This window comes from Rhea pennata, chromosome 19 (assembly GCF_028389875.1).
Source record: "Rhea pennata isolate bPtePen1 chromosome 19, bPtePen1.pri, whole genome shotgun sequence".
Taxonomy (NCBI): Eukaryota; Metazoa; Chordata; class Aves; order Rheiformes; family Rheidae; genus Rhea; species Rhea pennata.
Window position 1 is genome coordinate 11,427,631 of NC_084681.1, and position 24,237 is coordinate 11,451,867.

Genomic DNA, 24,237 nt, shown 5'->3' on the forward strand with positions numbered 1-24,237 from the left:
TGCTTTGGTGTACCGGAGCTCCAGAATGAATTTGGTCTTGTGCACTGGAACTTCTGCAGTGTATTTTAAAATAATTTTATTCTAATTGGACTGAATGCAGAAAGTCCTTTCCAGCTCATTTTAATAACAATCTCAGAGAATCTGAAGGAAACATTCAGTTGAGTCCTCAGATGTGGGTGAAAACAGTGAGACAGAACAAAGTGATCGCAGCCTAGCAAGCCTCTATGCTTTTCATTAGCAAGTAGACATTTTTTCTAATCATCACCGAGAGAGAGCAGACCTCTCAGAATATAAAACAGCTTCTGAAAAAAGCTGGTGTAAGTAATAAAATTGGAACTACGAAATACATTTTAGATAAGTTACTTTGTATTAAAGAAATAATAATCCTTTTTATAAACATTCACTATTTTGAAAAGTGAATAAATTCGGCCTATAGACATATCTCCTACACAGGTATCTAAACAGAACTTGGAAAAAGCAGTGTCTAAATATTGTGGAAAAAGTGAAGTCATGCAACGTGTCATGCAGGGCAACATTAAGATAAGGACAGATTATTGTCTCAGTTTCAGAAAAACCAGCATCCCAGTGATTTGGTTCGTTGTGAAGTCTGTGTGAGGCAAGGGGGAAAGCTACATGCTACTCACATACAACAGGGATCCACTCTGTAGTTCAAAATGACATTGAAACAAATGTTAATGATTATGGTTTACGCAATACCAACATTTCCGTGTTAGCACATTTCTACTGATGCATTTAAAGTGTTTGCTAACAAACAGTTTATTTCAACCTTGGCCACACTAACCCTAGGCAAAGAGGGCATTAAATTAGACGGAGGTCGAACTGTTTTTGGAACAGAAATATTTCCGTTAAAAGAAACCCTTAAGATTGACGGAGGTTTGCAGGGAGGGAGGATTAGTTAAACACTAAGAATGTCTGTAAATTCTGAAAACGAGACCATGGGCTCAGGCACACGATTGGGTTACAAAGGTTTAATAAGTTACCACACATCAGCAGAGGCATCACAACTGCCCGTGTGACATGCCTTTGCCTCCAACAAACCAGACTTAAAGCCTCCCCCATCGCAAGTAAATTTGCATTACATCCAAGCTCGCAGAAAAGGTAAGGAAAAGAATACAGCTGGCTAAGTTGACTTGTGGTATCTTCTTAAGTTACCAGACTTTGGTTACATCATATGGCACACCTGAGACATTTTTTTTTCTTTATTTAAGAGCTCGCGCCCATGACAAAAGGCATCACTTACCATCTCAGGTTAGAGCGGAACATGCATCTTGTGTAACATGTGGCAGCAATTATTTGCTCCTTTCCACAGCCTTACCCTCAGCTTCCATCTAAGCCTCCTCCTCATGCTCCTTCAGAAATGGAGTAGGCTCCACAGCCTGCCCCATTGGCAGTGCTGCAATAGCTACTGCAGATTAACTACCGCTTCCCCATGGAAAGAGGAGGATTAGGGGAGCAAGAAAGGCACAGTTTTATCTGCCTGTCAGCTCCAAACAGATTGAGAATAAGAGTAGCTGAAGCTCAAATCAGAAAACATTAATCCAGGTAGCAAAACTGAATAGTTGCCATGTTGTTTATTCCATCTATCTTCAAAAGTAACAGGAAGCAATAGATTTCAGATGACTGGTTATGCCAAGCCTTACACAGCCGAGAAGAAAGTCTTTATCAGGTTATCTGAGCAGCTATAAAAACATCCAGGCAAAACCATGTTACTCAAAAGAACATGTTAGTCTCCCCTCAATCAATATCATTTATTCAGTGGTTCTTTTAATATTAACAAGACTTTCTGTACCTCTCAGCAGCAAAATAGCCAAGTACACGCAGTAAGCTGGAGAATTTATAGCTAGAAAGAAGGTGAAGCTTTTGCTTCAGGACACAGGAACACCGCTTTAACATAGTAAGTGCTCTGTAACACTAAGGAACATGTAATCTGTTCCTTAATCCATTCTCTTCAATAAAGCCAGTTAAACTTTTACTAAATTTATTAGCTATATACCTGTACAAGCTTGCCCACATGTTACAAATACAGATAAATGGACAGAAAATAGGAAAAAAATATATAAGTTCACCTATATTACTTTAGAAGCATAAAGAAAAACACTTGCCTGATGTTTCACGGGTTTAGGTGATTCGGGCTGTTCATTGCAAACAAACAAATGCATATGTTAGCAAGCAAGCATTCCAGCTGCAAGTTAAATCCCAAGTTATTAATGTCAGTAGGTTTAGTTCAACTATATACTTACTCCATGGAAACTGTTTAAAGTAACTGTAGAAGGTTATTCACTTGTCACTGCATGCTCAAAATACTAAAACTGTTTATTCACAGAACTAATTCCAAGTGAAACAGAAGATTGGATTGAATGGACCTTCAGCAGCAAGAGAAAAGGGCAATAGTATAATTACTTGTGCACCACATTCCATAGTTTTGCCAAGCAATTAAGTAAAGTAAATAAATAATAATAACAACCCACCAATAAATAGTTTTTTTGCCACAGCCCTCGTCACTAAAAGTGTTTCTGTATGGTTAAGACAATCAGTACTCTTCAAAACTCTGAAAGGTTATGGAAGAATCTAAGAGAAAGAAATCCTTAATGAGCCAAGAGCTTGCTTTCTGTACTATACATCAAGTGTTTAGCAAATACAAAACCTACAGCCTCAAGAGGGATGTTCTATTTCTTTTAAGAGTGAACTTCCAGATGCAAAGAAACAAAGTCTTAAGAAATTGGACGACATTTAAATTTTGCCAGGAAGAAGGGAAAAGAACAAACATGAGCATGAGAGTAATACTAAAAAAACCTCAGCTTTGCACAGTGTCTGCAGAAACACTTAAGTCTATTATTAAATTCTTTGTCCAGTCAGTGTTTTTTTTTTTTTTTTCCCTAATTCCAAGCTTCATACCATAAAGCCTAAGGAGAACATACCGTAAAACATGTGCATCAATAGACTTTCATATCAAGCTAGATGCAGGTTCTGTTTATGTCTATTATTCTAAAACACTAAAACAGTTTTACAGTGAGGAACTACGGATTTTGACACAGATCTCTTAAACAGCTGGCAAAGGTTTGCTCGTTAAGCTAAGCAATTTGAATTTAGCACAGCTGAATCATACCTTCTTGGCAAACATCTAAAAAAAGTTAGATGTTTCAGTGTGAGCTAGTCACTCCCATGACGAATGGAGGAGTATAGGTACATCTAAAAGGCATTTCATTTGCTTATCCTCAGACAAGATAAACTGCCATTTGGGGAAGGTGCCTATTTGTATTCTCACTAGAAACAGAGCCCAGCATAATCAGACAAACAGTTTCTCTGCATTTAAGTTAGAGCAGCTGAAGCCCATCTCAGAAATTCTACCTAAGGGGAGCTGCTAAGGCTAAAAATACCTATGTCAATATATGCTGAAAGCAGCTATCAACCTTAAAATACCTGTATTTATTTCTGAAGCTTAAAACACTATGATCACAAGAGCTGGATTTTAGTGAGAACAGTGTTTGTGGATTTTTTTTTTTTGGGGGGGGGGGGAGAGGGAAACATTGGGGAGGAGAGAGACAAACAAAAAACAAATTAATTTCTTTAATCTGAATCAGAGCTAGACAGTACCAGATAACTGGACATGGAACAAGTGGTGGAGGAATGCAATTTACAAACTTAACTATTCTATATATTACTACAGCTGTAAAAACCTTTTGATTTAATATACCAAATAGGATCCAGGTACATCCAATCAAGAACTGCAGTTAAGATAACCCACCAACTTCATTTAGCCTGCAAAACAATTTCATGGAAGTCCTTGGGGAATGACAAGCGGCACTTTTTCTTTGGAAAAAAATGTGAGTTTTTTTTTTTTAAAAAAAAATATTATTATTTCTTCATTTTGCACCAACTTCTCTCCCCATCTGGAAACATTAAATTTTTAAAATAAAACAGAACAAGAGTCATAATTCAGGCTCACTACTTAACCATATTAAAGCAACTCTGTAACATATACATTATGATACACAATGATTTCATTCTTTCCTCTCATTCCCACATTATTCAGTGCATAGGAGACTGATTACGCACAAAACTAAGCAGTGTGGAAGAATTCTCCATGTCTTCTGCACCCCCTTGCTTTACCTAAACCCTCTTCTGCTGCATCAACCTCCTCCCTATACTTAATAGTTACCTGCCCTCGTTCTCTTGCTCTTGTTATTCTGAGCATTCACTTTTGTTCTCCACATTTCCTCAGCCAAAATAAAGGTAACTGATAGCGAAGGTGGTGCTATGAGCAGCCGAGGAGCATGAAAACTGTCAGCAGTATGGGTCATTTCTCAGAGATCCCCCAGCAGGTGGTCCACACATGCCCCGGTTAACAGCAAGGTAAGACACAATTGTGTAGACAGAATGTTCTCATTTACTTGCAAATTGTTAAAACTGCCCCATCCTTTTCCCCAAAAAATTTTAGAGCTCAAATTTGTTGAATACGAAGCTAAAGTTTTCAAAGATGTACGCACATCAGTCCTGAAGATCAACCAAGCACACGACAGCCTCACTTTCATCCCACCTTAAATCTTCAGATGAGCCTATGCTCATAGCTAAGTGCAGGTACATCTCCCTTCCCTCTCTTATGTGGCTTTAGAAAGCCTAGCCTCTATTCCTAATTTAAGAGACCATGTTAGTCCCACTTAGCTCTGCTAAGTCCCATAATTAATAATGTTTCTCTTTTCTCATCTACATTTTTTGTTTTAAACCATCACTACCTAGTGACACCTTCTAGTGCAGTTTCCAAGACAATACCTTTAACATTCTTTCAAATTATATAGAAAATAAGACAGCGTGACTATAGATTGAAACGCTTGAAAATTAAGAAATGCTAGTAATAGTAGTAGAAATGCTGGTTGCTCAACTGTAATTCCACTCTATGTGGCTACAATGTATTACTAACTCCAGTTTCCTGACACTTCCTGCAGAAGTGTCACACGCCAAGGACTTCTCAGACCTCACCTGCAGGAATGCAGCCACTACCGAGTATGAGCAGAGAGACACGACTGTTGAGAAAGTCTCACAGACAAAGCAGCTGAATGCTGAACACGACAACAACGTTCTCCAAGGGGCGCGTGGAGCTGTTCTCCTACGTGGTGCTCCTCACACAAGCCAAGCATTTCTCAATCAGTACTTCTGAGAAGCATATTTGGTGAGTGTTCGTACAGAAGAGCTAGAACTGAATGCCTTACAGCGCAGAATATCACTGCTGCTTTGGGGATGCCTGAGGCGTCAAACCAGGTTTCTGTAACAGTTTTACTGTCATCTTTATCTGGCATAGCAGGCAGAGTTTACCCTAGACTTCAGAACAGCACTGTGAAAACTATTACTTATTCATCAGCATAAAATCATTTTGTAAAACAAAAATCCACGCTGCCTTCAAAACACTTTCAGTAATATGCATGTGACTGATCATCACTTTTAACAGGACAGATAAAAATAAAACCATGACTAGCACTCTATTTAGCATCTTCTCTACGCACAGGGTAAGGCAGAGGTCCTACAGAAGCCATTATGGAGAGTTTTTTAATGCATATGGACACAGGAAAGAATTAAGGTTGCACGTATAACCAATTCTGACACTTAAATTTTGAATGTTAAATAGGTAGGTTGAACATTCTTTGTTTGCAATATATAAGAAAAAGGGAATTTTAAAGAAAAAGGAAAACTCATTTTATTTTCAAAACTTTGCTTACACAAATATCCTGTGTTTTGCATAAATTCTTGCTTAATCCAGTGCTTATTATGGCAGTGCAGTGAATGAAGAGCATGATCAAATTATTTAACATTCATTCAGGACACTATCACAACCTTTACTGAGGGTGAACCAGATTTTACAAAGAATAAAAACTTCCACAATCTGTCATGACAGACATTAATAGTTCATGAAACAGCTGGCTACAACTATCTTCAAAACTCTTTCGAAATTGCTACTACTATGCATTTGGTAACACTGAGAAGAGAATGAAACTGTAGTTCCATTAATGATTCAAATGGAGGAAGCCAACTCTGCATTAGAAAGGACAACTCATCATTTTTAACCATCCAACTCATCTTCATCAACTTTTTCCATTCCCTCTGTTCATTTGTGTCAGTCATACAGGCACGCAAACAAAACAGAAGCAGCTTGTTCAAGAAAAAAAGCTAAAATTAACTTTTTCTAAATAACTACTTTTAATCAGTTTCCAAGCCCAGCAAGTGGCCACAGGAATTATTACGCTGACAAAGCTCAAAAAAGGGTATTTCCTTGATCAACTGTGTTGGCATAAAGTGCTCATGGAAATATAGCATGCTAAAAGCCAAAGAAATATTCAGTATTTTTAGAAAAACTGATAGTCAGGCTTCAAGTGGTTATTCATGGAACAGGTTCCTAGAGAGACAGCAGAATCTCCCTTCTTCAAAATTTTCAAAACTCAGATGGACAAGGTCTTGAGCAACTTATTCTCACTTTGATGAGAGCCCTGTTTTGGAGAGAGGTTGGGACTAAAGACTTTCAGAAGTCTCTTTCAATCTAAGGTATATTAAGTATCAACAGTATATTTAAGAGTATTTGGTACACACACACATACTGCATACTTTACCACTTCTCCCCTCCAAAAACTGTGGGCAATTTAACATATGCAGGAATCAAAAAAAGATGCTGTTGGTTCAGGACTGCACAGTTGTGCAGTCAAGAATATTCCTAAATCAAAAACTACAGAAAATCAAGTTTAATGGACTGTGACACTCTAAATAGCACTCTCCAAACCCACATATTTTCCTAACATGATTCAATGCCATAAAGATACACCTAATACCTCCATGAGGGATTATTCCACACTCTCCACCCTCAAGAACTTCCTTTTAAGGCCTGTAACCAATGCACACACACAATCTGCAGCACACTCAGACCACAGCATATATATTTGCAAAGACTAGACAGAGGTTTACTGCTTCAGAAAATGTTGATATTGTTTCTAGTTTCAGGTTTTGCATAGAATTTTTAATTTCATAGAAGTTAAACAGCTCACATTATCTGGAATATTTGATGCAAATACTCATTTCAGTCACTACAGAAGGGAATAATAGTTCAGCCAAATTACTGGAATAACATTACAGCTGATCTTTAATAGAAAAGTTTAAAAGCAACAGCTTTTTTTTTTTTTTTAAGCAAAGATCATATTTTTCAAAAATAAAGCAATAAATAAAAGAAAATATCCCAACTTACAGGAATATTATGGTCCTTTCTTCCCTTATGAGAGGAAGCAACATGAGCAAGGTACTGGATAACCTTCTTAGTGTTTTCTGTCTTCCCAGCACCAGATTCACCTCTGCAAAACATTTCAGACATCTTCCTCAAAATTAATTTTCAACAACATATCAGTCATTTCTTTACAGCTATCTCATTTCATTCCATTTATAGCTTAGACTAAACAAACAAAACTCTATTAACCATCTGAAACCAAAAGTATTAGTGTTGCACAGAAATAAAAGGTATTTGTTTAAAGTATTTTCCTCATCCAGATGATCTCCTTAGCATTTAAATATTAATACAATATGTAACATCAGTTGGATTAAAAGCTTTTGACTGTACGTCTGAATTCTTACACTACTTAAAGTAATGACAAACCACCTCTGTCCCTTTGTCCTGGCCATAGACAAATTTTTCAGAGTGCAAATATATATGTAGCACTATTTTAACACATTCCACATTCCAGGACCCAGTTATGAGAACTACTAAGTTGATGAAAACGTTCAGTATATTTAGAAGTCAGTTTCAGAGCATAGTAAAACACAGTTTAAATATACTGATCCTCTCCGCTGCTCATCTCAGATTCTTAGCTAGATTCAAATATATATATATATATGACCACAGGGCCATTTCCATTCATTTTAAGAAAATCACGTTGATTACTGCGAAGTGGTACAGTACACAGAGAACGCACACGTAATGTAGTGTTTAGAGTCTCTCATAGGCAAATCTTGCAATAGATTTCACTTTTAAGACATAGAGACAGATGTAAAGTAAAAATGTAAGAGATTCACTTATCCTGAGTCAGGACACTACAGGTAAGAAGTCAGACCAAGCTTACATCACAGTCAGAAATGATTAACTACAGTTTTAATCTAGGTCAAACGTTAGAATAATTCCACACTTCAAAGAGATTACAAAATTCAACTCATCCGTGATTTAACGGCAGTAACTACTGCAAGAAGACTCCACTTCAATGAGACAGGGACCACCACTAGCACTTACAAGTATTATGAAACTAAAAAAGATTTTATCATCTTGGGTTGCAGGAAAAGGATGAAAGTACTTCCATCACTCAACAGTTGTTCAGAAGTTAAGGTCTGGAAACTATCAACTGCTTTATGCTTAAATTCTCTTCAATAAATTAACATTTCCATTATAAATATCTTAACCAGAAAAAAACTGCAAACACCTAGAAAATAAGCTTGTCAGTCTTGAACTCTTCAGAGTCTTCATAAATACCTTCCTCTACTACATGGCATCTAAGGTAGCTTAGAAACACCCCTATCTTCATGTTACACTTAAGATTGGTAAAAATGGGACAGTACAGCAGCTCAAGTGTTAACTTTACTTACATAGGAAAGATATTATCCTAGATTTTCAAGGAGGATTGAATCTTAAGAAAAACATTTATTTTTATTGTTGTTATTATTTTTTTTTAACTCTTCCAACCATCTAAATTTATGGAAATCACACTGGACAACTGCACTAGGAGAGATGAGCTTTTGCTAAGAGATAGGAGTATACATACATGTGCATCTATCTACACACATGAACAAGAAATGACGTGGACTGAAAAAGCTCATTCATAGTAGCTTAGGAAATTCATTATGGAAGATTAACAAGAGTCTATAAGAGCCTGTTACACACTTCAGATGAAAAAGCTGATCTGTTTGGCCTGACATAATGCTAGTAGCCCCTAGGCTTTGTGTAAGAAAAGCTTATATTGAGAACACTAAATAAAATGGTTCTGCAGACAAGCTATGGGATACTTGCCACGGCCTCAGTTACCAAACTGTGGTCTTAAACATTAGAAAATTATTCAAGACCTTTGCTTCTGACCAACACACTTGAATACCGTCAACAATTGCATCATCTTGTCCAGAACTATTTTAAATCTGTTTTTATCATAAAACAATCATCATCTGAAAATACGTAGTATGAAAAAGATTAGAAATCACTATACTACATCTCCTAAAAGTTTTAGGATAGTAAAGAGGCGAGATGCCTTGAAACTTCTCACTACACTAGCATGGCTTGCCACACACACACACACACACCCACACACACCCACCCACCCACTTTGAAAGATATTATCTAAAGAGCTGGCTGTAAACACTACTTTGAGAATTAGCACATGGATAATTGGGTTTGCTTTATGCAAAGACCAGTGGTATCATCAATACACACCACAGAAGCTGTGTGCACTCTGGGACTGCTACAAATGGAATGGGCACTTTTTAACTCTTAATAAAAAGAGACGTTTCTCTACCTGAAACAGGGTCACTACTTACGAAACTATAATAAACAAGTGTGAAGATTGTTAAGCAGAGAACAGACCTCAGATGCCAACTCCTGCTTTCCATTCCCCCCTCCTCCAGCAAGGTTGTCTGTTTACAGATGCATTTTAAAAGTTGCCTAATCCTAAAACTATTCCAGCAAGTAAAAGGGAAGAGAATGAAAAGACCACCAAAATATGCATTTACAAAACACCACAATTTGTTCTTGTCTTGTCATTACAGCTTGGGCAGACATCATTAACTGCACCTTTAAAACAAAGCAAATAATCTTTTGGATGAAATTACAGGAATGAAATTTTGTTAAATTAAGAATGAAAAGCTACTCTTCTGGCAAAAAGAACATGCTACAATACAGTCCAGATGTTAACTTTCTAAAGGAAAGCACACAGTTTCAGAATAGCCCACTAATCAACAGGCTTTTCTGGAACACGCACCAGCAAAGCTTCATAAAGCACAGGAAGGTCAAAAGCTTGCCATACATTCCTTTTGGTAGAAAATCCCTTAAATCTACCAGTGCTTTTTCTTTCCCCCCCCCCCAAAAAAAAAAAAAAAAAAAGAGAGAGAGAGAAGAAAAGAAAAAGCCTTTATATAAATTCTCATTCAGAAAGCAATACTAATGCATGTTAGCATCCCCTAGTTCCCCTCTCCCTGGAGCTTACAAGTATGCCAAATATTTCCTGCAGGATACAGTGTTAGATAGCTGTGCTGCCATATACTCTAAAAGAATTAAAAGATTTAGGGTAAAATCCTTTTCATTTAGAGAAGCGAGGACATCTGCATACTTTAGCTCTTTTCCAGGAAAACAAACACATGAATTATAAAAATTAATCAATCTTCTACCACTAACAAACTGCCCAAAAAAGGTAAAATTTCAGTAACACTATGAACAGTATTTATAAAATGGAAGCAGTCTCACAAAGCTAAAGATTAACTTTAAAAACTTTGTTTTAATACAACTCAATTAATGTGTTACTATAAATTAAACAACTAAAACGCTTGGCTGGGATCCTAGCCTTATTTCAGTCAATGGCAGCTTTGCTAATGACTTCAGTAGGGTCACAATTTCACCTCTTCTATTTCAGTCTCAATTCCACTACTAGCAGAAACAAAACTCCAGGAGACTGAATTCAAATCCTATAGCAACTCCAGCAGTGGGCTCTGCCAAGATCACATCAGGCTGAATCTATTAAGTAGGCAAAGTATGTTTAGGAATAGCCTTAAGCTGGATGCAGGAAAGTTATTTCACCATTTGAAGGACCTGTCTCTTGCAAATCATGTTACAGAAACAGGTCAAAAAGTCAGAGAATTACCTGTAAATTTATGCAATATCTAGAATAAAAGCGCTTTTCCCTAAAGCACTAAAGCTGCTATTTTGGTTTAATTTTAAGTATATTCTGTAAATTCACTTAAAATATGAAATCCTTAGCTAGAAAAGCAGCACTTCAAAGTTTTTGCTTGATTTTAAACTCACTGGATGTAAAGCCATAATGTCATTTTCAATAAAGGAAAGTATCCTTCAGGCAAATTTATCTCAGTAACAATTTAGTTAGCAAAAACTTAGTGACTGACTTCTTAACTAGTTGCATTTTTTTCCCCACAAGCTACTTCACATCTTCTATGTGAGATTTAGGTTATTTTCTCTGATCTGCAGATTACAATCTAGAAAACAGGCAAAAATAACATAGTGGAAGGTGACTTGCAGATTGCAGAGCAAATGGACCAGAAGGCAGAATAGAGGCCAGGTCTCCTGACTCCCAGTAGAGTGGCATGCTCTTCCCACTTTATGGCATACCAGGTCAAACTCCTGCCTGTGAAAGACATTCTAAGATGACACTGTTTTAATGGCAATCAGGAGCAAAACAGTTGCTTGTTGTCTTATTGACAAGTAGTTTGGAAGCACCTATGCATCTTCTTTTGACATTTATGGCACTGTCAGCAGAGCAGAAAAAGGCAAGAACTCAACATCTTTCTGAAGTAGCAGATGGATTTCTGACATTCAGAAAAGTCACATTAGTTTCAAGTTGTTTATTGAAATCCTGTCCGAGGATGTGTCCCGCTCACTACTCAGTTATCCATTAATTTTCACCAGTAGATCAGGGACATATACAGGACCTACAAAGTCTAGTGTTGTGACCTACATAAGGCAAAGATGTACAAAACCACAGATCTACACAGAAAACTTTTAAATTCTTTTCTTTTTTTTTTTTTTTTCCTTTTCATCTTGCTCCCATGCACAGAATCACTACCACAAGCAGATTTATCTGTGAAGGTAAGCATCTTAAATATATTAAGGTGGTCATTCTTGCTCTTCAGATGAAGTTAACCTTGTCCATCCCATTGCACATCATCTTTCAGAGATTTAAAATACTTATGAACTAACCATACAAGCCAATATTTCCCACGCTGGAAGTCTGGATTAGATATGTGAACCTTCCCCTTATCCTAAGGGTTTCAATCAACATATTTTTGTCATTCCTGATCAGCAGCAACCCCAGGATAAAAAGTTTATCTGGAATCAGAAAGTCCTTTTAGTAGGTAAATACCCTGCAGAAGAAAAAGTGGCAACAGCACCTTGGCATCTGCTTTTTGCAAGTTTTCCTCAATGAGCAATTTCACAAGACACAAGAATCCTGACCTACCACTCCAAAGTTCTGTGGCCAGAAACGCCTTGTTTCATACAAAGGGGCCCCTCACATCAGGAAGCAAAACATGAAAGTATGTGCTTAAATTGTTTGTAGGAGAAAGTAACTGCATAAGTAACAGTCCCCAACAATAGTCTCTTGTCCTTCTCATAAGACTGGTTGCGAAGAACAGAACAGAATTACTCTCAGATGTAACTGGGTAGATCTTCTGTCAATTTTAAACAAATAACAGATATTTAGACTCAAGACCTGTAATTACAAGGATGTCTTAATTATTTGCCTAATTCTCTGCGAAGAAGTATAACTGATATTTTGGACTAGCACAGAAAGTCATTAATTGGATTTACTATTTACAAGGCTGCTTTACAGCTCCTTCTTTTTACTTTAGATGCTTCACATCTTCTCACACCAGTTGTCTAGGGAATGTTAGAAATTGGACTCCAGCCAGAGGTTGTATACAAGAATGCCTGGTATTTGCTGCTGTTGTCCTTTCATAAGCAGCCTCTATTCCCTCCACACCCCACCACTCCTACTGAAGCCAATTCAGATTAGATATCCTTGTATGGCTGCAAGCATCTGCTAAATGGCTGTTTATCAAGCCTAGTCTCAGTTTTGAGAATAGTATACGCTTGTGGTAAGATTCTCAAATTTAGAACACTATCTTTAAAAGAGCGCAGTTCAGCATATTTTTGTATTTGTATTTGCAAAGACACCTTGCAGCTAAAGACAACAAATCTTGTAGAGATTTGAATATTTCTCAGATTCCTAGTATATCATAACAGAAGTTTCTTCAGTTTGGTCATCTGCCTAAAGGTGCCTGGCACAATCTCCTATTTAATATTAATATGCATTAATATGCAATAATAAAAGGGAAACAAGAAAATTTACCATACTAGCTCCAGCAGCTGCAGCTACTCAAAAGAAAAAAGGAAGTCTGCAGAACCTCTCATTACGTTTTCACACTTTACCTCACAATGTTTTCTTTTTTCCTTTCAGTGCGTACACATTGTAAAATTAGCACCACTTTTCTGTAGTCAATTCCTTATGGATGCTGGGTTAATACAGACTTTAATCTGTACTGTAATATCTTAACTAATTTTCATGATCAGTATTAAAGTGCAGCTTGCCCAGCCAGTTTAAATTTTAAAATTTAAACTAAACTACAAAGCAAGAAAGCCCTAGCACCTTTACTAACTCTTTGTTACTGGTTACCATGCCAAAAATAAACCATCCAATTGCAGAGTAAAGTAGTGACTACACTTATTGCTCATTTAGCAAATTCCATCTCATCGTTAATCAAGCAACAAATGCTCCCTAAAAATTCTCTAAGAACTTTCCAGAACGGAAAGGTAGAAGAAGCAAAGCCACATTAGTAACTAAATAATCCCCCAAAAGTTACTGGGCTGCAAAAGATGCTAGTAGCTCAATTATTTCACGACCACTAAAACAAATAAAAGTCTAGTTTCCTAGCAACTATTGTACTGTGATTTTTAAGTCACAGGCATGCTTCATGACAGGTCTGTCACCTACACAGTCTTGTTCGTCCAGACAGGCATGAACTTACACTGCTCCCTATTCCCCTCAGCCTTACCAAAGTGTTACTTTTCAGTGCAGGTAATTATTTTTACTAAACCTATTGTAACATAGTGTCTCAGAGCTGTGGCCTTCATCAGCATTTGATAAACCGGCCAATAGGCTCAGGAATCGTGCTTGGCAGGTAGGTGCCTGTGTATATATTTGAGTTATTTAATTACTCAAAGGCCAAGGGAAGAAGAAGGGGAGAAATCACCACTTCTGAAAAAGTTACAATTAAATCACAGAGAAAATAAGAGTCCTTTTGGACACAGGAAAACAGCTTTTAGTTCACTCTGAGAAAAGCAACAGCTGCTTCCATCAAAACTCAAAGTTGCTCCTAACAACTTTGTTCCTAGGGTTCAAATACTAGCCAATTTGTTAAGAACAGAAGTGTTTGGGGCCAGGAACGTAATGAAACAAATATGAAACAAAACAGAATAAAAATAAGGAACTCGGTATATAAATATTCATAAGATTACATGCCATTGACTCAGAATAAAGCGCTGAACACCAGCCTCCTCTGGAATGCTGCTTTCAGATAAAATTGCAGCAGATAATATTCTGCTAGGTGCAGTCTTTAACATTGGTACAAGCAAGACACTGAATTGCACGTGGTAAAACCTGTCCAGTGTCATAATATTAATAGTTCCAATACTTAGTTTTGTGACATGATGCCAGGACAGTGCTGAAGTCTGTCCTTCTGAGATGTGCTGCTCACTGCTTCTTAGCACCAGAAGTTGAAACTTCAGGGAACAAAAGATTTTGTCATAAGATCTTTTACATGTCCAACAGAAGAGATGGTTCTGAGGATCTTAAGTTGTGACTGCATCCAGACCAGTCCCCAGAAATTCCAGACTTCAGTACTGGATATAGTTGCGTCCTCCTCGGGTCTGAGCTTAAGCAATTGCATTCACTCCCCATCCGTTCAGCCCTACCCCTCCTAATCTGGAAGGAAGCCTGTCTCTACACAAGGATGCACATCAAGCAACTTCGTAAGTATCCAGCCAAGGCATGGAACTGTGCTACTGACAGAAAGAAAAGAAAAGAAAAGGGGGGGGGGGGGAGAAAGGAACAATCCCTCACCCAGACCCTATTGCAAGTTCCACACGTTTCATGTTGAAGTATGTACGGTACTAGATATAAATCAGAGTTCAGTTTTGTATTTGGTTCAGGTGGATCAAAAGCTTATTGTGATCTTACTGGTAAAATAACAGAGTTGAGGAGAAAAGCGCTTAAACGTTTTCCAGTTTAAGAATGAACAAATCAGACCTTCACTAAATGCTGTAGCACTGCCATTCCAGCTTCCATGGTCTGTGCTGACCATGCAAAGGGAGTGCAAGGTACATGTATGGGCATGAGATAAAGCTATTAAAAAAAGTCATCTGCGGCTGGCATATACCGTAGAAGCATCCACATACACATGAAGAGCAAAGCATTTAATTTTGTTCTGGCATCCTATCCTGCTTTCAGGTCTGTTTTGTACATTGCATGTTAAACAGTCATCACACGAAAATAGAAGTCCTGTTAAGAACAGGAATCAGAGCCCTCAACAAACCTATGTCATCTAGGGAAACCTTTTTCCTAGCTACAAAATTGTATTTGCTTCCTGTTTCAGCATTCTCTGGCCCCATGAACCTAGTATTCAAAAAGGATAGCTAGAAAAGATCCTTCTTCAGTCTAGTCTATAGTCTGAAAGTTAAGGCACTCTTGCGGAAAGTTGGAGATGAAGATTTGAATCCCTTCATATCAAGAAAACTAAACCCAGGTCTCTTCCCAGCAATCAATCTAACCATCAGGCTATTTCGGGAAGCAGGCACCCTCACAAGCTATGGTCTCAATGCAGCTGGTATGCGCTGGCATACAGTATGGTCAACTGATCACGAACAATCAAGTCAGAAAAAACATTCAAGCTACCATTGCTTCCCTTCTCTTGCTCAGATAATTGAACAAAAACTCTATCCAAGATTGCTAACGGCAAACAGCTTCAGAATTGGAACAAGGTATGTTTTCACCACACAGATGAACCATTCTAATCACCAGCCTACTCCTAAAAGGGGTATTTCCCTTTCTGCTCCCCTTCCTCAAAGTCACACCTCATCCTTCACATTAGTAGGCATTTGAACAGATAGAGAACCAATCTAGAGAACTGAAGAAAAGCAATTTGTTTTTTGGTAAAGTTGTTTTTCTGCCAGCTTCACTCCCTGAAGTTGCTCATCATGATGGCAGACAAGCCCCAGCGCCGGCACAACAGAATCGATGAAAATACATAATCTATGCAGGGGATAAAAAGTGATCCAATTTTCTTCTAACAGCATCCCAAGGACATTAACTCAGTGGCGTCAAAAGCCGCAATGTGCGTTTTTACTCCTCTGACTATACCACCACCAGACTTGGCGTTCCCCAAGCCTCCGTCCTGGGTCCCATCCTGTTCAACTTTTTCATCAGTGACCTGGATGAAGGGACAGAGTGCCTCCTCAGCAAGTTTGCTGATGATACCAAGATGGGAGGAGTGGCTGATACACCTGAGGGCTGTGCTGCCATTCAGAGAGACCTGTGCAGGCTGGAGAGCTGGGCGGAGAGGAACCTCCTGAGGTTCAACAAGGGCAAGTGCAGAGTCTTGCACCTAGGGAAAAACAACCCTAGGCACCAGTACAAGCAGGGGGCTGACCTGCTGGAGAGCAGCTCTGCAGAGAAGGACCTGGGAGTGCTGGTGGATGACAGATTGACCACGAGCCAGCAATGTGCTGTTGTGGCCAAGAAAGCCAGTGGTCTCCTGGGGTGTATTAGGAAGATGTTGCCAGCAGGTTGAGGGAGGTGATCCTGCCCCTCTACTCAGCCCTGGGGAGGTCTCATCTCGAGTACTGTTGTGTCCAGTTCTGGGCTCCCCAGTACAAGAGAGACATAGAGCTACTGGAGAGAGCCTAGTGTAGGGCTACAAAGATGATCAGAGGGCTGGAGCACCTGCCCATGAGGAACGGCTGCGAGAACTGGGCCTCTTCAGCCTGGGGAAGAGAAGACTGAGGGGGAATCTTATCAATGTGTACAAGTACCTGAAGGGAGGGTGTCGAGAGGACAGGGACAAACTTTTCAGTTGTCCCATGTGACAGGACAAGAGGCAATGGACAAAAATTGAACCACAGGAAGTTCCGCCTGAACACGAGGGGGAATTTCTTCACTGTGAGAGTGACGGAGCACTGGAACAGGTTGCCCAGAGAGGTTGTGGAGTCTCCTTTTCTGGAGATAGTCAAGGCCCACCTGGATGCAACCCTGTCTAACATGCTCTAGGTGACCCTGCTTGAGCAGGGAGGTTGGACTAAATGATCTCCCAAAGTCCCTTCCAACCTTATTGATTCTATGATTCTATGACTTCATTTCTAGATCCCAGTGAAATCTAAGATGAAGTTAGATGTCAGTCTGTCCCTGGATAGGACAAATTCAGGCACACAGAAAGCAAAATCATAGGTGCAGAAGTAGTAGTAGTCTTAGTGTCAACTTGTTCAGAGTTTTCCTGTTTGAAGCAGATCCAAAGTTATGCTGTTGCTCATCTAGGCTGTAGCTTTTGATTTGTGTCCTACACATTGAGCAGTTACAACAGAGCATTACAGACAAATTTACACATTTTAAAGGTTTTGTTTTTAATTCAGATCTTTTAATTGACATCTTTTAAACTACATTTAAGTAGCACATACCCTCTAGAACCTTCCATAGGGTGAATTACACTATTAAAAGGATCAACATCCCCCCACGTTAAATAGCATTTCACATACGAATTTTGACAGGCAGCTTCCAAAGGTTAAGTATCAAGAACTGACTGCTATAGTTGTATTGAAGACGCCAGTAACTCAAAACCTTACCCTGTCACACAATAAACTTACAAAAATGCTCAACTGAAAAAAAAAGTTTTTACTTACGTGCAGAGAATTGATTGGTCCTCACGGTCTGCAAAAAAAGAAAATGAACATGGTTATAGTTTTGTTCCTACTGTTCTTCAGTTTAGAGGGCAGTTTAGAAAATTTCATTTTTCAGCTTACCAAGAAGGTTTGGTTTTGTTTTTTTTTTTCTTTTTTTCCCCTAAGCAAACAGTTTAGACCTTCATGAAAGTTCTATCATAACAATCAAAGTTTTGTTTAAATGTAGTAACAACATACAGTAATGTTTTAACTATATTTTCAAAGCTGGCCCAACATCTTATATGCTGAACACCTGTCCCAGATACAAGTATCTGTTAAAATTATGTATCTGAAGTTACTTTTAACAGATGATTAAACTTAAAACAGCTATCTAAAAAGTAAGAAGAAAAACAATTTCTAGAACAAAAAATGATAATGACCAGATACATAGGCACAGCAAGAACATCCCCAGCAAACAAGAGCTTTCCTCTTCAGTTGCCTTCTTTACTTCTTTATATGCAAACTTTAACACTTCCATAATTTAGCTTATTCATTAAAGATTTGCCAAAAAGTTGACCAGGGAAACACTGAAGAGAGCTGAACTCCACAATACAATGCGGCTCAGTATTTTGTGGCACCCACTACTGCGCTCCTGACCTTTGAAAAAACATTTACATCCTGCAAGAGGCATTTCATAATTACAGAATCTTTACAAGATATAATTCAACATCTTGCACTATATATTAAAATTTATATAATCAAAGTATTTAAATATGCCTGCAAAGTTATTTTTTTTAAACATTTCAGTTAAAGTTGTTCTCCAACCCATACTGTAGCCAAGGCTGTCAATAATTCAACATATTTTTAATAAATCTGCACCACAAAAAAAATCTTACTAATAGCGTTTATTCTTTACCTATTTGTCACTTGCTCCAAAAGAACAGTCATCTTTTGCAAATTTAGAACTTTAAGTAGTGTTTTGCTTTGTTTTTCTCTGATAGGTAATTTGTAAGGGTTTACATTATTAAAAAAACTAAGTGTAAAGCTTGAGCCTAAATGTTAGACTCCACTTCAATCGCCCTTCCTCTGACACACACACACACACACTGCTCCTTGAGCACAAGCTTCTGAGGGACCAGAAAAAGAGAGACATTGGCAAAGTTATGATCTTCTTTTTAGGACAGAGTTCAGTACCAGCAAGATGAACAGAGAGTTTTAGGTTGCTACAAAACCATCTCCCATGATGTTCTATAGGTTCAAAGCAGATATGTATCCATACATGCAACCTCAATGCATCTGTGACTATTTCTGAGAAGCGCAGTAAGGTAAACAAGACTCTGCGTGGTTTCTAGGTGGGTCAAGAAAAGCTGTTGCTAAACTGAATTGTTAACTACAACAGAGATTCAAAGACTATGTAAAAATGGTCACCCTACCTACGTAAAGAGCTAGGTCCATAAAGCTTTTGCATAACAATTAATATTGAAGCAGAATTACAAGCCTTAGCTAGCTACCATGCAAAAAAATCAGCCAGTGACCTACGTTTTCCCCTATTACATTGCCTGGATGAAAAACCCAGATTTGAAAAGACTTCATGGTCACGCACAACAAATCCTCAAACAGGCCTGCTGCACAACTGCAGAAATACAAATCTCAGGGCAGACAGGGCAGGACTGCTGAAGGGAGGAGAGACACAGATATGCAGCAGTCTGGATTCAGATCAGCACAGGCTGCCAGGGAGCCTAACGACTTGGGTACATGGCCAAAACAAAGACAAGCTGCTGCTGAAGGGGCAACGACGCCCTGTCCCCTTGCCCTTCCCCGTGCCAGTACTAATGCCATCAACATAACACAGTTAAGAGGTGAGCAGAAGGGACCTGGCTCCAACTTTTTTGATCTAATTTGAGTTCAGCGGAATCAGTTCCCCTCTTACATTTCACTACGTAACTGCAAAAAAGACTCATACTGGCAAGAGGGAGATCTGAGAGCACTCTTCTATATGGCAGCCCTGATTTATATCGGATCAAATGGTTATGTTTGTACAGACACAGAATATCTAACAGAGCTAAATAGTTTAAAAAAAATGATCTCAGCAAAATAATGCTATTTTAAATTAACTCACAAATAGGAAGTTTGAAGGAAATGAATTCAAGTCTGTTAAAGCAGGCAGATGTCACTGCATATTACCACAGTTAGCCAAAACATAGACTTGTGGACTGTACTGCTGGCAACTTTTAGATTACACTTTATTTAAAAAAAAAAAAAAAAAGTGCTTTCATACTGAAAGTGTGAAAAAACTCACAGTTGTACTTTGAACCCCTTGCACCAACTTATTCAAAACCAGGAACAATACCAGTGAGCACCTTGCCCATCGTGCAGACACAGACTAATGTTCAACCTGTATTGGGCTGTGCTTCAAAAGGAGTATAAGTCAACTGCTACACATCTGCTACCTGTATTCTGCAAGCAGATGTTGGCTATAGAAAGTCTTTCTTACAGGATAACAAACATTTGCACAGGGTGGAATGACTGTAGCAAAATAGTAGTAGTTTTTTTTTTTTTTTAGTTAAATTATTAACAGTGGGACCAAAAATAAGAATCAGAAAGTTGACAATATTCCTGACAAACATGGAGACAAACCATATCTATGTCCTGCACGGTGTATACAAACTCCAAAGAAAGGGAAGAGGGAAGCCTGCAATCAGGGAAAAAAAAATTGGTTCCAGCAGGAGTCCAGAAGTCAGAAATACCTTACACCCAGTTGGGAGCCTAAAGTAGGAGAAAAGAAAAAAGGCGGCACAACTTTCTGACTCTGCCTGTTTCCAGTGGTGACTAAAACACACTTATACACTTCAACAGGCAATTCCATAAGCTCACAAAATAAAATAAATCAAGATTATATAGGATAGCACAAATCATTTGTTCTTTTAGAAGACACAGCTGAATGAATGCCAAGCTGGTTCCATGAGCTGAGTGGAAAGTTAATATTTTCTACTTTAATATTTATAAACACATTTTCTAAAGTGACAGTTCTCTTCTCCCTTTCCCACTTCCCAAGAATAACATCTCTCTGCAGTTTTATCATTCCAGCTAGACCACTTTAATTTATCAAAAAAGACAGTCTTTGAAAAATTAAGTAGTTTACTTGAAGACAATATGCATTTGTTTATGTTTAGTATCATTAATATTGTACATCTCAATTATAGCTTGAAGCTCAGAACGCTGTGCTAATCTCTGAATTCATTTTGAAAAGAGATTTGACAAAAAGAATTACTATGAAAGTGTTACTTAGTGTGATTACTTTGATCGTCTCCTCCCTCAAGTAACAAAATTTATCCAAATGTGTAGTTTTGATTACAAAACATCTGGTCTCTTTCCTAAAGACTTCTTATGACAGCTACCTACATATCTGTTAGCTTATATTTTTGAAATAATTCAAATTTCATGTGCCGTTTGGCACAGAGAAGTGGCACTAAATTTATCACCTAGGGACACATCAGAATGATCCTTTTAAAAAACCCTCAACTTTAATTTGAAGGGTAGCATTCAGTTCACAAAACAGATTTCTATGACAGAAAACACATCCAAACCTACTAAAAAAGAAATCTATAACCCTTCACATTAATTTTATAGCAATTTTACTGAAGCAAAAGAGTTTTCAGACAGTTGTTCGCAGAAGCCTAAAAATGCTGTGAAAACACTTAAGCTTCCACATAAATCTCATTCTTAAACAGACCAAAAACATTCTCTCTAACAATGTCTTCATAAGATAACATGTCTTCACTAGGACGCAAGAGAGTCTCAGGAATATATACGAAATATTTAATAAAGTGACTAGACCAAGTTAATCCTTTGGGCTTATAAGCAAATTTCAGCAGAAAAAACAGAACAAGTTAGCAGATAAACATCATCTCCAACCTGCAGAGAAACTGAAATGGGAAATAGCATTCATGAAAATAACTTATTCGTATTAGTTTGGTCAGCATTTGTCATTACTCTATACCTATGAGTGAGAAAGTACATGTGTCTTGAACAGTCACCACTCTGGACAAAGTCACACGGGGTGAGTCGGATCTTCTGCGCAAAAGCGGTCATAGTTTGGGGGTGGGGGGGAAGCATCTATATGAAGATATAGGTATCGTATCACAACTTCTCAAATCATCATGGCTATCTAACAAGCCACTCCCCTACAACTCAATACAATTTCACTGTATGCCTAAAGTCAAATTAGCAGATGTCAGTCGCTAGGAGAAAGGCCTCCCCATACACCTTCTCGTCATAACCAAACCACACAGTTCCCGTCCTCTGAACCGATTCTGGTGCTCACACGACTGCAGGTTAAGGCAATTCTAGTCAAATTAACACAAACTCCAACACAAGTAAGTGGCAGGAAGGGATGAAGTAAGAGGATGGAGTTGTTAATTCAAACTGTATTGTAAAACCACCCTTAATATTATGCCAACAAAAATGTTGCATTGAATTTGCATTACTTCACTTTAGAGGGATACAATTTGGATTTCAATGTATCCCAAGGTCTTCAATATTACACAAAGACCATAACGTTCCTCAAGCTGCACAAATAAATCTTACAGTAATATTCCCAGTATAAAAAAATGAATAGCCCACAATCACATAGTCTAAAAATAAAGAAACAAAATTTGATTTTCTGCTTATGAAATAAGCCTTCTAGAGAGCAATACATCCTCTTGAATGGAAGAATTAGGAAACACAAAGGCAATACACACAATCTGACATTAGCCTTAGGATGTCATTAGCCTTCCTATAGCAAGCCCAATCAGGGAATGAGTCATACTAGCAGAAAACTAACCTTACCAGAAATGATACATAAAAGCAAAAAAGGGTAATAAAATAATAAAAAAAAGAGCAGCCAGCATAAAAGGTGTAGCACCACATAATCAGAGTGGGCCTCACTCTTTTGGCAACAGCTACCGGTTAGATTGATTTAGGCTGTATCAAGGTATCTGGAAATATCAGACAGCAAAGCTTTTCTTTCAGTATCTGCTCTCCTTTACTTTGCTTCCTTCCGCTCTTTCATCTTAAGGCAAAAAATCAACTGCTATATTCAATGTCTTTCAGCTCTACAGCAGTAGATACTGATGCAAGCTGCATGCCCACTAGCAGACTCAGTGGCACAGTGCTAACTAGTACAAACGCTTCGAGGAGGGAAAGGAGAATTACAAGGACAAGGAGTTACAGTTCTGAAAGCTGTTTCTCCCTACACCATGTTAAACCTACTTCGCTGTTGTCTCCCCAGAGATGTCCCTGTGAGGACAAAAATCAACCACTTCCCAAGTAAACATGCTGCTTAGCTTTTACATAGGTGCCGTGTTTTCCTGTTTGAAAAAACTAAGTGATGTTTATATCACTCTGTGTGCATGTGTGTAGAGATATATGCAGAGGAAGTTTTGATCAACTGCTGGAATACAAGTAGTTTTACTCTCCATCCTCACTCTCTCCAAGCTTTAAAGGTTTTCTGTTTGATTGGTTTTATTTATTTATTTTTTTAAACTAGCAGATCTAACAAAACCCTGTACATCTGGAACTGTCTCCAGAATTAACATGAAACACTTCTTGGGTAACTGGTTCGGGCAGGATGTTCTGAAAAGTTGTAGCTCAAAGCTACAGTCTGTCTACAAAGGAATTACTGTATTTAAACAAAGCGGCTTTTCTAAAAAGTACAACTGTGTTCTGTCACCCTGTAGTCATTCATAAATAGATACAAGATAATCAAACAGAAAAGGCAGAATCTGTCTTCAAGTTTCCCACCAAAACTCAAAGGCAGTAGAACTGTAAGCACAGAAATTCTTGTATCACAGAACACAGCATGCAAATAACTGGATGTTCACCCTCTTCAGCAACTATCTTTGCTCTAGCTCTTTACTATGTTGACATTTTAAGTACAGTAGCTGCCCAGATCTGCATTTTCCGTAATAATAAACCTCTTGAGTTCCGAATGAATAAATGCCATTTGTTGCTATCCTGTGAACTGCCCTACTAGAATACTATTTTTGAGCCATCATATTAAAACAAGTACATAGCTTTATTAATATGATTCCACAGCTGTATTATTTGCATTCAGATTTAAGGTATCTCTGATTACTTTGACAAGAATTTTCTTGCTGTTAAAAACAGTAGATTTCATGCAAACATTTATCATCCAGTTATCCAGCCATCTTCCACTTTGCATCTGGCCATTATTTACATATAAATATGAAAGAAATGTGTCAAGATAAAAAGGCTAATTAAAAAAAAGACATACCTGAATATACATCTGCTTTCTGGTTAAAGGAAAAGCTAGATCCAGATCATCTGTTTTGACATAATTTTGCCTTTTCTTTCTCTACAGAATGACATTCCTATTCTTTAGTGATAAATCACCAGCCTTGTTCTTATAAAAGGCATGATCAAAAAGTATATGCATGGTGGTGGTGGGGTCTTACTTTATATATTCCAATCAGGAGAAATCTCTTCAAAAAATAGAGAGGAAGAAGAAAACGGGGGGTAGGAATTCAGGGGGAATAGAGAGTTTTGTTTATTTTTAGACA

At 38.0% G+C, this 24,237-nt stretch overlaps 1 protein-coding gene across 2 annotated transcripts in view; it reads right to left on the reverse strand.

Annotated features, from left to right (window-relative positions):
- The window catches only part of MYH10 (myosin heavy chain 10), a 99,290-nt gene that overhangs the window by 46,408 nt on the left and 28,645 nt on the right, over positions 1 to 24,237 (reverse strand). Inside the window, exons 4-6 of one of the 2 annotated variants that reach the window (XM_062591690.1) lie at positions 17,696 to 17,723; positions 7,244 to 7,346; positions 2,124 to 2,153 (exon numbers count right to left, since the gene is read on the reverse strand). In XM_062591690.1, the coding sequence (XP_062447674.1) occupies positions 2,124 to 2,153; positions 7,244 to 7,346; positions 17,696 to 17,723 (161 nt within the window). The remainder of the gene's footprint in view (positions 1 to 2,123; positions 2,154 to 7,243; positions 7,347 to 17,695; positions 17,724 to 24,237) is intronic. The other variant, XM_062591689.1, reaches the window with a different exon arrangement.